General features: G+C 42.6%; 1 protein-coding gene across 1 annotated transcript; it reads right to left on the bottom strand.

Annotated features, from left to right (window-relative positions):
* Window positions 1-1,982: 1,982 nt before the first annotated feature.
* LOC125726660 (G0/G1 switch protein 2-like) lies at window positions 1,983-3,225 on the bottom strand. The gene is made up of 2 exons (XM_049003008.1): window positions 3,092-3,225; window positions 1,983-2,613 (listed from the first exon to the last, which is right to left on the bottom strand). The coding sequence occupies exon 2, from the start codon at window positions 2,596-2,598 to the stop codon at window positions 2,263-2,265; it is 336 nt and encodes a 111-aa protein (XP_048858965.1). The 5' UTR covers window positions 2,599-2,613; window positions 3,092-3,225; the 3' UTR covers window positions 1,983-2,262.
* Between the last annotated feature and the right edge of the window lie 9,569 nt (window positions 3,226-12,794).

The raw sequence follows: 12,794 nt of genomic DNA, 5'->3' as shown, positions 1-12,794 counted from the left end.
ACGCAAACGTGTCCCTTAGGCAATTGCGCCAGCAATGATGGGGAAGGAGCTCATATTTTGCCTATTTGTGTGTGTGTATGTGTGTGTGTGGTACAGAGTGCTCTGGGCGTACATTCTGTTTCGATCAGACATTGCGCTTCGGGGTGGGCAGGTTATTTCCTCACGTTAAAAGTACACAATCACCTGGCATGATAAGACTAAATCATCAAGCCATTTTTGATTCGAGAATTTAAAAGCAAAACACGTGATACTGTTCTTCACTATCAATATACCCTTTCACCTATTAACGGTAAATATTCACATCGGTAAGAAATGGTAGAATAGGCGGGCATTAAAAGTACAGAAGTTTTACATTCATCCCTCCATATCCTGGACGGGGTCACCGGTAACGGGACGTATTTATTCTACAATTGACTGTGGCGACGAGGTGAACAATGCCATTTCTTAAAAACATTAAAGATGTCGTATTGCCCAAAGATCATTATCATGAAATGACTGCGTGGTCTACGCAGACACTTGAAAATTAGTGCAAAAGTCAATGAACCCGTTGGAGCAGCGGTGCCGTTTCCCGTTGACTCAGACAGTCAGACCCCATGAACTCGCTGCTGCAGCCGCACTGGAGGATGGAGGAAACAAGAACAAGCAAATGGTCGGAAAGCCATGACCAAGTGCGAAACGAAGTATGATGCACTGGAATATTGTGTAATAGTGTGATTTGGCTGAATGAGTCAGTCCTTGTACTCATGAAATATTGGACTAGTCTGGTGAAATGTTGTGTTGTATTATAGTAAATGATTATGTAGCTGTTATATAGCAATGGTTCTCCTCTTTGTCCAATTTTAGACCAAGCAGTACAGCTGCTGTTACAGGAAGCCCATATTAAATAGTAAATGTAAGAAAATATCACAAATCAGTTTCTTTTAAAAGACATTTATAAACTATTACACTTAAAGACAATGAAACTATGCATATTCTATAAATTTAAATATGTATTTTTATAAATGTATAATACATTAATTTGATCAAGTGTTGGGTTACAGGGTACTAAATACGATATAAAAACCGGTTAGGAGATTCACCAATCACTATAAAGTATAATATTTCATACTTTTTGCTTACAGTTCTTTAATGTCCCTAGATGGTGACAGTGTACCCAGTCAAAAAGAAAGGTCCACCTTGCATTGGTCAGAAAAGCCCAGTCAGGAAGAACGTCAGAGAACCACTGTGTGCATGACGACACTGTAAGTTCTACAGCGCTGAACGGTGGTCAGGGACACCAGCTCGCATGACTGGGTGACACGTAAAAGCCTGCATTGGTTCACAGAAGAGTATATCCCCAAAAACGAACTTTTAAAATGTATTTTTAAAGCCAAGTACATACATTTGTTTCAGCTCCATCATAAAAGGTTTTCTTTACAATTCAAACACTAGGCGGGCAGCTACTGGGTGTTATTAGACCCCCCCCCACCGTGTACCCTGCCTCGGAAAGCCAGTTAGGAGATGATTAGAAGGACTGGAAAAATAAAAAGGTCAAATGGTTATATCGCTAAGTAACCACTAGGGGGCACACTTTAACTGATAGAAGCACCATTTCAAATTCCTGGTGAAGGTAGGATTTTGTGGATATTACTGTTTAAGGTCTGTAATAGGTGCCACAATTTATCCTTTCATCATACCTATGGATCTCCATAAAATATTGTGAAACTTACATTGTATTTATTCTAGAAAGCTTCCATTAAAGCACATCTACCGCTTCAGTCCACATTAGGAAAGTCTGGTTGTATTCAGAATTCCCGTTTTAACTGTATGCAAGTCAGCAAAATGCTGAGCACTGAAGCTACTAAAATCTTGCGGGTACCTGCTACATATTATTCCTGATGAACCCAGCTAAGTGCAAATCAGTTTGGGATTATTTGTTGTCATCAGCAGCAGTTGCAAAACTTGTGAGCCAGTTTTATAAAGAATGAAATGAACCACAGAACTTGCTTAAATAAAAAGTTTATTCGATTTAAAAAATATAAATTCATGCACAGACAAGTGTAAGATGACGAGCACCATCAGATATGGCATCATAAAACATCTCCAGATTTCTGCTGCACAGCAGCAACGACCCCGATTCCCCAACAGCATGATCTTCCACAAAACCTTGGGTCTACAAACATCTAGCCCAATCATCATCAAGATAACTTTTTAAGGGTGGACCTGCAGAAGCTTGGCTGTGTTTACATATCTGCTGAGTAGGCACATTGATGAAGGCCACCCTTACGATGCATGCAGCCGGTTGGCCGAGTTCCTCCTCGCAAGCATTGCCTGCTGCCTGCTTTTCAATCCCATGTCCTCCTCCAGGACTGCTGCTGCCTCCATTCTCCACCTCAGCTTCTTTTCAGCTTGTTGCTGCTCCAGAAGGACAAGCTGTGTCATCTCCTCGTCCATGGGCTCATGGGTATAGAAAGGCTGTAACACCGTCTCCACAAACCCAACCATCACCCCAAAGAGTGCAAGCATGGAGCCTATCAGGTACAATTTCATCATGCCATTGCTGGGCTTCTGACTTCGAATTTCCTTGGCAAACTGGATGAGTTCTTGGATATTCTCCATTTCTTTAAAATTCAGCTAATTATGAAGAAAAAGAGAGAAGTGGTGAGTAATAGATCTGACGGTACGGTTTGCTAGTATTCTGCTGATTCAGCCTTTGACTCAGTTACAGAACGTACAGTTGTTCAATAATCTGATTTAGGTGACGAAAGAGATTCAGTGAACATTTAACTGAAAATCATTTTTTATTTGATATGCTTTAGTTAAGCAGCCGATTGTAAAATAAAAATAATTGAATATAATGGCTAAAAAATTGGTAAAATAGGGGGAGGCGGCTTTTAAAAAGCCAGATTTCGCCGGATTCATTAAAAATCTTAAAACGTTGAATGCGACACGATTTAACATATATCTATCTGATACAATGTAAACATTAAAGTGACAGAAAAACGTAGCCAAATTCAATCCCCGTGCTAAACAGCGTGACAGTTGAGTTTTAAGTTATGTCTATTCATTATCAACCAAATTTTAAAGTAATAGCCTTGCGTTATATACTTACGACTTGTGCGAAGTGTTTTCAAGCGATCCCCTTTGAAAGGACGTAGGACTGAGTTTATAGCAAGTAACAATTTTTGATGGGTCGCGGGGCTTAAAACGGAAGGACTCAATGGCCACGCCCATTTATGCGCGATGTGAATGTTCATGCGGAACTACGTGAGTTACGTGTACTGGGGCTACAGCCATACTCCAAACGAACACACAGCTACGTGCGTGTTCCTCCTAGATACCTTCCTCAGTATTAAAGTCCGAATGGCTCGAGTGGAATCAGCTGAAATCGATGTTATGTCTAAGTGGGGAATCTGGGAGAAATCCTGGATAAATATACACTGATAATATATATATATTCTTTAGAAAGGTACAATAGAAAAACGAACTGATGAATTGCAAATTCACTCAAATGAGACTAAGAAAGTAGTTTGAATCAAGTTATGCAAGAACTACTTGTAATTTAATAGGTTGGCATGTCAGGCCCAGTTCAGCTCATTTCTATCACCAAATGACTTTTAACTGTGAAGTTCTTTGAATAAGTTTCATAGTTGAGGTTATTGTAAGCAGATCAACATATTTATTAGTATGAGATATATTTTGCTAAGTATGGTGTACATAAGCATATTGTTAATGTACCTTTCACGCATTTGTTGTCAAATTTCAGCAGGTAAGCCAGTAAACCAAGATCAGGTCTTAGTTATAATATCCTGCCCAAGCAGAACCATTAGCATGGCCATATGCAGTAATGTAAGTATTAGAAAAATGTTCATACATGTTTCTCCCGGGAGGTCCATGGTGGTGCAGTGTTTGACACTCTCATCTCGCGCCTCTAGGACATGGGTTCGAGTCCCCACCAGGGCACCATGTGTGTGGAGTTTGCACGTTCTCCCAGTGCCGTCATGGGGCTTCCTCAGGGTACTCCAGTTCCCCCCCCTCCCACCCCCCAGTCCAAAAACATGCCGAGACTAATTGTAGTTGCCAAATTGCTGTAATTGTGCCCTGCGATGGGTTGGTACCCCATCCTGGGTTGTTCCCTGCCTCGTGCCCATTGATTCCGGGATAGGCTCCGGACCCCCCGCGACCCAATAGGATAAGCGGTTTGGAAAATGGATGGATGGATGGATGTTTAAAATTCTGACATTTTTATATCTGTTGTATATAGTTTTATGTTTACATGTTCAAAATCAACAAATAGGACTAAGCTATATTTGTTTATTAAACTAAGGATTCAAACACCCTTTGTCTGCTGTTCTGTAACCTGCGCAATTAACCTCGTTTGCTTTTCGTCCTTCAAAGCCATTTAGAAAAAAACACGTATGAATATGAGGTCAAACACGAAGTGCTGCTTCACACCTTGATGCATAGCTTTAGTACTTCCTGCTACAGGCAGCCTGCAGGATGTTACCTCAGGATGCCTCAGGGTTGGCCTCTTACTGTATAAGTGCTGAAAGAGATGATAAAATCCCTTATCCTCCACTACAACCCCCGGAGCCACTCACTAACCCTGAAATCGTCTCCATTATTTCAGTAGTTGTGTCTTTATCTCTGGTGCTGTTACCTTTGAATATTGATAAAATTTAAATACTGGCTGTCAATCTGAGTATAACAGATATACTGTCCATCTCTACATGTTGTTTCTTCCATATTCATAAAGACAATATGTAGTAATACAGAGATGAATTTATTGCTCTGGAATCATGAGAGAAAATCAGAGTCTCAGTTCTGAGTGAAATTATTCATATTTTACCCAGAATCATGCAGCGCTGGTCACCTATGTCCTTGTGGGTGGATTGATTATAACTAAATAGTATCTGATTTTTCTTCCACTGGAATTTGCCATTTTATGTATTTTAGCGCTGGTAGGACGGCCCTGGAGTATGTTTAATTCATATGGAGGAAGACTGGCTGAAATCATTTAGAGACACATAATTTAGCGATTATGTGAGTTTATTCTTAGAAGTGCTTCCGTAATACGTTTGCTGAACTTTTCAAGATACAGGAAAGGTCTTTTCGTGTCAGCCCTCTGTGTCTTTGTCCACACACTCTGCCTGCAAATCAAGCAGCTCTTTACAGATCTTTCTTTTTGCTATAAGTACATCAGGGCTTTCAGGGTTTGTGTCTGTGTTTGGAAAGCTGCCAGCTCAGATCCTGTGCGCGTTACAGTATCTGTATCACTGCTGGCCCCCAAAACCACCCTTAAAAACCCTTAAAGCTCCTCACAGGACTGTTATTCTTGTACCATGTTCCACATCTTGACCTAAGCAGTTACTCCTCCGCAGCCACCTGCAGCTAAAGACGTCACTCGCTAGTTAAGGACATCAGTCGAAGCTTTTTCAGATGTGCTGCATGTTCCCCTGGCAGCATGACTTCTGCTGTATTGTCTTTCCATTGATGTCAGGGGCGATATGTGGCTCAGGGCTGGGATGGGCGTGTGAGCCATGCAGTCCTCCACCACACATCCATCCCCAGGAGCGTGGGCTCACCTCACTCTCAGGCTGTAATGTCTCTGCTCACTGTGGATGCATCACCTCCCCTAAGAGCCGACGGGCTCAAATGTGCCCCCCAGTGCATTATTATGCTGGACGTGAGGGCTGTGAGTCATAACCAGATGCACGTTTAATACATGCAGCCATAACCAACTGTTTTAGTCTAATGTAATAATCAAGTCTCCAGACTCCACACATCTTTATGCTTCGGCTTCTTTCCCTGTCTTTGCACTCAGATTTCTACCATTTCTAAATATATACTGATGTTTCCCAGCTGTTGTCTTTCTCTACTATCCAGCTGCTTGATAACAGCTGGACTAATTCACATTAACTACTCACAGAATGCATCCCATAATATCCAAGGCCTTCCATTGACCAGAGTGCCTGTTTCCAAAGAACCATGGGGTGAACGTTCTCCAGTTACTGTGGACTTAAAAAAATACATTTGAAAATGGATGGGAAATCATCTAAACAGACAGGATGGACCTGATTGCCTTCATGCATCTGTAATACTAATAATGTCCTTACATGCAGTTTCACTTGCTCATTAGCCTTTTGGAGACCAGAGGGCTGGTTGAACAGACAGCATGATGTTTAGTCGTCTCCATTTTTGTGCAATGGCTGCATCTTTAGACTGCATCTTTAGACTGCATCTTTAAATTGCATCTTTAGACTGCATCTTTAGACTGCATCTTTAAATTGCATCTTTAGACTGCATCTTTAAACTGCATCTTTAGACTGCATCTTTAGACTGCATCTTTAAACTGCATCTTTAGACTGCTTTGCAGGAAGAGCTCGATAGCTGTCCAACTGGTGGAAGTGTGCCGTCCTCTGTGCCAGTTTGGCAAAGGGGAGCGGTCAGCTAATTGATGAAATGGTCTGGATCTCCTGCCAGGTCCAGTTTGCCAAATATCCCTTTTCACTCCCCTGACTCTTTAGCTTTTCTCGCTCCTTCCTTCTTGTTAGTTTGGGTGAGTTGGCAAATCAGATAATGAAAATAAACACATTGTCGGGAAAAGGTAACATACAGTTTTCTTACAAAATTATACAGATATGCTGTTTAGATGCATTTTAATATAATTCCATCTTTCTAGTTCATAGTCAGACTCACCATTCAGATATAAATAATATGTTTTTTATCATTTAAAGAACACGGTTTTATAATTGTGGTTACTTCCAAAAACTCACTGAATTATAAATGTCACATGTAATGAAGTGTTCTTCTAAAGACCCTTCATTTACCTGTATTAAGTGAACAGCCATAATCTGAACAGCCTGTCAGTCAGTCTGAAACATGACCTGTATCTTTTGTAGTTGGAACATTGAATTTGTCCTGGTGCTTTTTTTAAATTAGGAAAGCAAAGTCCATTTCTTCTGACTGACTGACACTTCACCTTAGTACCATATGCCACGATGTAACCAGTATTATGTTTGCATTTGGTCCAGTTTACATAGAGGTGTAACAAGATGAAACGCTGTGTGACCTTGCCATGTGAAATCTCTGTCCTATCACAGCTAAGTGCAAGACTTGCTTCTCAATCAAGTTCCACCACAGATTTTTCTGTATAATGTTGTGTGTACTGTACTTGTACTGATATGGCTTGTTTTTAAATTTACTAAAGATACTTCATTCTTCCCCATGGGGAAATTGTTTTTTAGGATAACTAGTAGACACTGGATAACAGTGAATGACTGCAGATGCACACCATTTACCAGCTATCTATCCATGCATCCATCTCACTTAGCTACCTACCCAGCAGAGGGTCATGACAGGCCTGTCCCAGGAGGACGGAGGACCTCCAGTCTCTGGCAGGACGCTGCACTTACACACTAGGGGTAATTCTGAGATGTCACTTTGTCTAATTGCATGACAGAGCCCAGTGGGTGCAAGGTAACCGTGTGTTATGTCTGAATACTGACACCTAGTGGCCATTGAAATCCCTCAGTTTTTATTTGGATTTTTCAAAAGATAAATAAGCATGAACATTTAAAAAATATCGCAGGGAAGACAGTCAGCCACGCTGAGGCATTCCGGCAGTCTAAGGGTGCAGTCCACCCGAAATGCTGCCCCTGCTGGCCGTCACCTCTAACTGCTCTCTGCAGGGCCTCACAACATCCCAGAGGTCGGGATAGTTGAAGCAACCTCTTGCAAAATCGAGCAGCTTTACCTACAAAGAGTGGGTAGGCCACCCTGCCAGCCAGTCTGACAAGGTCATGCTTATTTAATGAGGCCAAATCTCAGCCACACTGGCCCCTGCAAACCCATGGGTCATTTCAAAGTATGGGAGACGAGAAAGCCGTTCGTTAGCTGCAGATTCAGGAGGCTGTCCACAGAAGCCTTGGTGACTCTGCGTGTGGAAGCAGTGTAAGCTGCACATGCTCTAATTACGACGAGTAGGTTTAAAAAATACACTAATTTAATCAGTTGTAGCGTCTCTCTCAATTTTGGTCAAACAGTTTGATTTTAGAGCATTTTGTATATATTCCTATATATATATATATATATATATATATATATATATAAAAGTATGAATGAGGCTGTGCATTGGCAGACTGTAATTATGAGATAGCCTGCCTGCATAGACAGTGTTACAATGTTGCAATACTGTCCCATATGTTGGCTGCATTGTTCATTATGATGCACCTTTCAGTTCCCTGCAGGAATAAATTCTGCAACTAATGCATCAGTTTTAAAATATTCTAAAGTAATCAATCAGTCTTTTAATATTAAAACTGTAAACATCTGGAGTAAAATGCCCTTTTTTGTTATGTGATACAACTTTAGATTTTGTATCACACAATGATCTCCTCTATTGCAGCATTCCAGAAATGAACCTTATTAATACATTGTAATGTAACTTTTGCCACTTTATAGTTAGGCTACATATAAATGATAGTAACTCATCAGTGAAAAGAAAATGGTATTATAACTTGTTTATAATTGTCTTATTTATGATTTACAGTGTTACAGCCTAATTAATACACTAAATTATAAACCATTCATTAAGCCTTCATCATTTGTCTTATTGTAAAGTGGGACTCTTGCTGTAATGCCCTGAAACACACCCTTAATGAAAAGTTACATCATCAACATGCGACCTATGCAATATATTCATAGTAATTTAAAGATGCTTTTTATTTTAAAATTCTGCTAATTCTGCCTGTAAACCATTCACCCCTGAGTGACTTGGAAGCAAAGCACAGCTGTTGGCCTGCATGAACGTCTTCCCCCAGACCTGCAGAGAGCTCCATCCAGCTAGATAACTCACACCTGCCTTGCCAGACCTCCTTGCACAACTAGCAAGTTGGGCAAATCTCAGCACCAGCCTGGCTGCCCTCTTCCCCGTTTTCTTAATGTAATGTGGTATATGGGGGCAGTAGTGCATGGCACCTATGTAACACCCTATGTAACACCCTATGAAATGCCCTATGTAACACCCTATGTAACACCTTATGTAACACCCTATGAAATGCCCTATGTAACACCCTATGTAACACCCTATGAAATGCCCTATGTAACACCCTATGTAATGCCCTATGTAACGCCCTGGGCAAGCTTGACCACCAGCTTTGGGGCTTCAGGGGTGATGACTGATAAAGTTGTCGGCCAGTGGGGAGGGTGCCCATGGTTTGCTAGGTTGGCACCCCTCAGAAGGTGCCAACCTGGGCAATTACTAATAATTGTTGCCCTTGCCAGGATCTACTACTGTATGGAGACCAGTCTTCGGTATCAGCTGCATGATACTGGCCAGAATGAAACTGACTTTCACATCAATGTCCTAAACAGAAGCAACTGAGCAGTGGCTTCAGGTAGCAGAACAGCCTCTGAATGCGGGCTCATGATGGAGCCGCGTCCTTCTATGTGCATGTATTCCTGTATATGCATGTCTCAAGACAGGGAGGGAGTGACATCATGCTCATCGAACCTCTGAAAAAACGCAGCTGGACTGTACTGGACAGGTTGCACTCTGTGCACTGCACCTGTAGGTGTCTGTAGCACCTTCGTCGTTTCTGAAGGACAGAGAAATTGGCTGATGAAATGATGACAAACCCAACACTGTTATTTGATTCGGTTTGTGATCAGAAGGTTGCCAGTTCAAATCCTGTGCTTGGCAGAGTGACGTCAGACGTTAGGCCCTTAACTTCAGTTACTCCAGGGAATGACTGAGCCTGCTCTCTGAAATGTAGGCCGCTTTAGAGAAAAGCATCTGCAAAATAAGTGCAAATTACTCCAGTAAAAGTGAGTAAGTAAACTGCTTTGGACAATAGGCTCTGCTTAGCTGTGAAACAGTGGTGATTTCGCCACACAATGCAGACAAGCTACTATATCATAAATGCATGTATGGCATGTTCTCCTCAGTTGGAGGAGCCCAAGAGAGCCAATCAGGAGCTTCAGCCAGCTTGGCTCTGCATTGGAGTTATGAAATGATCTTAAAGCCATAAAGATATAAATGACTGGCATCACAGGGATGGGAGATGATGGGAAGCTGCACCTGTGCTGATGGTTGACTGTCATGCTCTGCCAGACCAGACCAGCCCAGACCAGAACACCTGCTGGCAGAGAGGAGGGGCTCCAGATGTGTGATCTTGGGAAGGCCAGCCTTCATTCCCGTGGGCTATACAGACAGCTTAGTTACAGTAGGTCAGGGTTGTCTAAGTCAGTTCTTCTGAAATAGTTTTATTTAGAAAGGTCAAATGTAGCCATGAGCAGCACAGTCCATTAACACGTCCAGGGATCCATCCCATCTCACTCAAAACCGCTTATGTTGTTATTTTTTTACTTAAAATATATCTGTTTGGTGTGCATTCCACTCCTAGTGCTTTAAATATGAAAATCACAAGTTACCCTTTGTTTAAGAGCTGAGTATCTCCATGTTTTCTGATGCTTTCATGCACAGTTTTTCCTGTGACGTCTTGAGGATGGTCTGATATATCATTCTGTATTCTTATGTATTAATATGAATAAAATAATAAAACCATTATTATAGTTGATTGTCAGCTGCACTGTAGCAATTGTGTTACACATTGCATGGACACCGTAAAGATACTCCACATTAATGCACACTGGCAGGGGTGTGGTTAGACCCCACATTGTCATGGTACATGTAACCTTACTGGTGGGGGTGGGGTTGGACCCCATATTAATGCTGTATGTGTTAATAACACATCACTGCTCGCACCCTTATACTGTAGGTAAGAGTACATTCTGTCTCACAGTGCAATCTGCCTAATGCAAATATTGTCATTCTTAAGGTCAAGCTATTCCCAGCCAAACCCTCCCCCCCTTCAGAGAGCTAAAAATACACACCAGCATGAATGTTTATCACACCAATAGTCCAGGTCACGCCAATAGTTCCACTCTGCATAATGAAAAATAACTTGTTTTTGCCTTTGCAGAAAGGGAGACCTGTAGTCATGATCCAATGATACGTTTAACAGGAAAGAACGGACAGGAATAAGTTCTAAACAGTCTTATTATCATTAAGGGAAAATAAAATGCAGGCGCCTGTTTAATTTCATGGCTGATCCTTGGTGTTCTGCTTGTCTTAAAGCTCCTAAACCTGACATACAGTTCTGAAGGTTTCTGAGACCAACATGCCTTTGTTTACAGCCCAGTGTGGACACACAGGCATGAAAACACTGGGACACAGGTTCTCTGAACTGAACTGACCTGATCAATGCACTGCACACATGATGAGAAGGAATCTCAGGAAACCTTTGCCCTGATTGCATCTGCTTGCCTCCCCGTGGAAATGACATCATCACCTGTCGTTAAGGCATCGCTAAGGGGATGCTTGGCTCTGCATGTTACGGGACTGTTGAGTATATTGAAAAATAACATTAGAGAGATGCATACAATGAATGGGGTGCCCACTAAATGGCTGAGCATCCTCACAAGCCTGTGATGCATATTTACAGCTTAGCTCACTGTTTTCTCTCTCCAGTTTATTTGCTGTCAGTGCTGCAATGAACCTCTTTTTAACTGCGACGTCATCCCTCACAGACACCTAAAAATAAGGTGTGACGGGCCTGGCGATGGCCTCCGACAGCGCAGGCAGAAACGAGAGAGCAGGCGGCAGCGCAGCAGGCCGCGGGAGACCGTCACACTGCTGGCTGCCTCAGCAAATGAGCTTTCAAAATTCCCGAGCAGCTGGTTTGCCCACCCAGACAGCCACGGGGATGTGGAAATCACAGACGCACAGGAACTTTACTCCGGTTTCAGGGCCCTGCGTCATGATCTCTGGCCTGGTGTCGGCCAGACTGATTGTCCTTGGGGGCCATCGAGGCAGGGGGTCAGCTGCGGCTTCGCTCTGTCTCCACACATAGTGCAAAATGAGGCAGTGTGTGTGTTTGGGGGGGGTTGGGGTGGGGGGTTAGGGGTTGAGCAACCATTTGTGTTTCTGTTGTAAGGCCAACATATCCATATCCAGAGGGAGAAGGCGGTGTACAGAGGTCATGCACTTTAGGCGGCTGGGGGCTGCATGGGGGCTGCGTGGTCGTACTGTGCCCCAAACTGGGGATTTGGAGTCTGTGTGTGAGAGAGGCAGAGAGCACAGGTCACAGGGACTGACCCATTTTCACACCTAAAGTCTTTAGGCCGTGTTCTAATCTGCGGCCTCTTATCCTGAGCTACGAGCACTTTCTCTGATATAAACCTCAGGTCCCTCTCCATGGGCTTGGTAACGGTTAAAATGGAGTACTGCTTACACACTGTAAAAATGGTAGAAACAAACTGTGGAAATCAGCTCGCAATATGTTAACTCCGACCTGAAATTATTAAAAATAAACACACGTGTCGTCTGAGAGCGTAAGGTCCAGCGCGGAGTGGAGTGTAGCAGCCGCAGAAGCACTTCTCTTCTTTTCCTGACATCTTCCGTATCGGCTGATCTCTTCATCGGTGTTTATTGGTTTCAGTGTAAAAACTAATAAAAGGTTATTTACCAAATGTGCAATCCAACCCTAATGAATATTAGAATCACACAATCTATGTATTTTGTAGTCGAATTTTGTATTTTGTACCCCACAAGCTGGTGGTGGAGATGCTGAAGAAGCACCATATTCCAGCCCGGGTGAGGGATCTCACCCAGGGTTATCACAGCGATGTCAGGCTGAGAGTCTGAGCGGGATCGACTGGAGGTGGGAATCATCCCGGGCTGCAGCCTCTATGGCTGCTTTCCCACCACACCGGGTTTTGTACTTTTGGTACTTTCCCTTTTCCATCTACTT

The sequence above is a fragment of the Brienomyrus brachyistius genome, unplaced genomic scaffold (assembly GCF_023856365.1).
Source record: "Brienomyrus brachyistius isolate T26 unplaced genomic scaffold, BBRACH_0.4 scaffold74, whole genome shotgun sequence".
Taxonomy (NCBI): domain Eukaryota; kingdom Metazoa; phylum Chordata; class Actinopteri; order Osteoglossiformes; family Mormyridae; genus Brienomyrus; species Brienomyrus brachyistius.
Note: the sequence above shows the minus strand (reverse complement) of the source record. Positions and strands in the feature narration are given on the sequence as shown.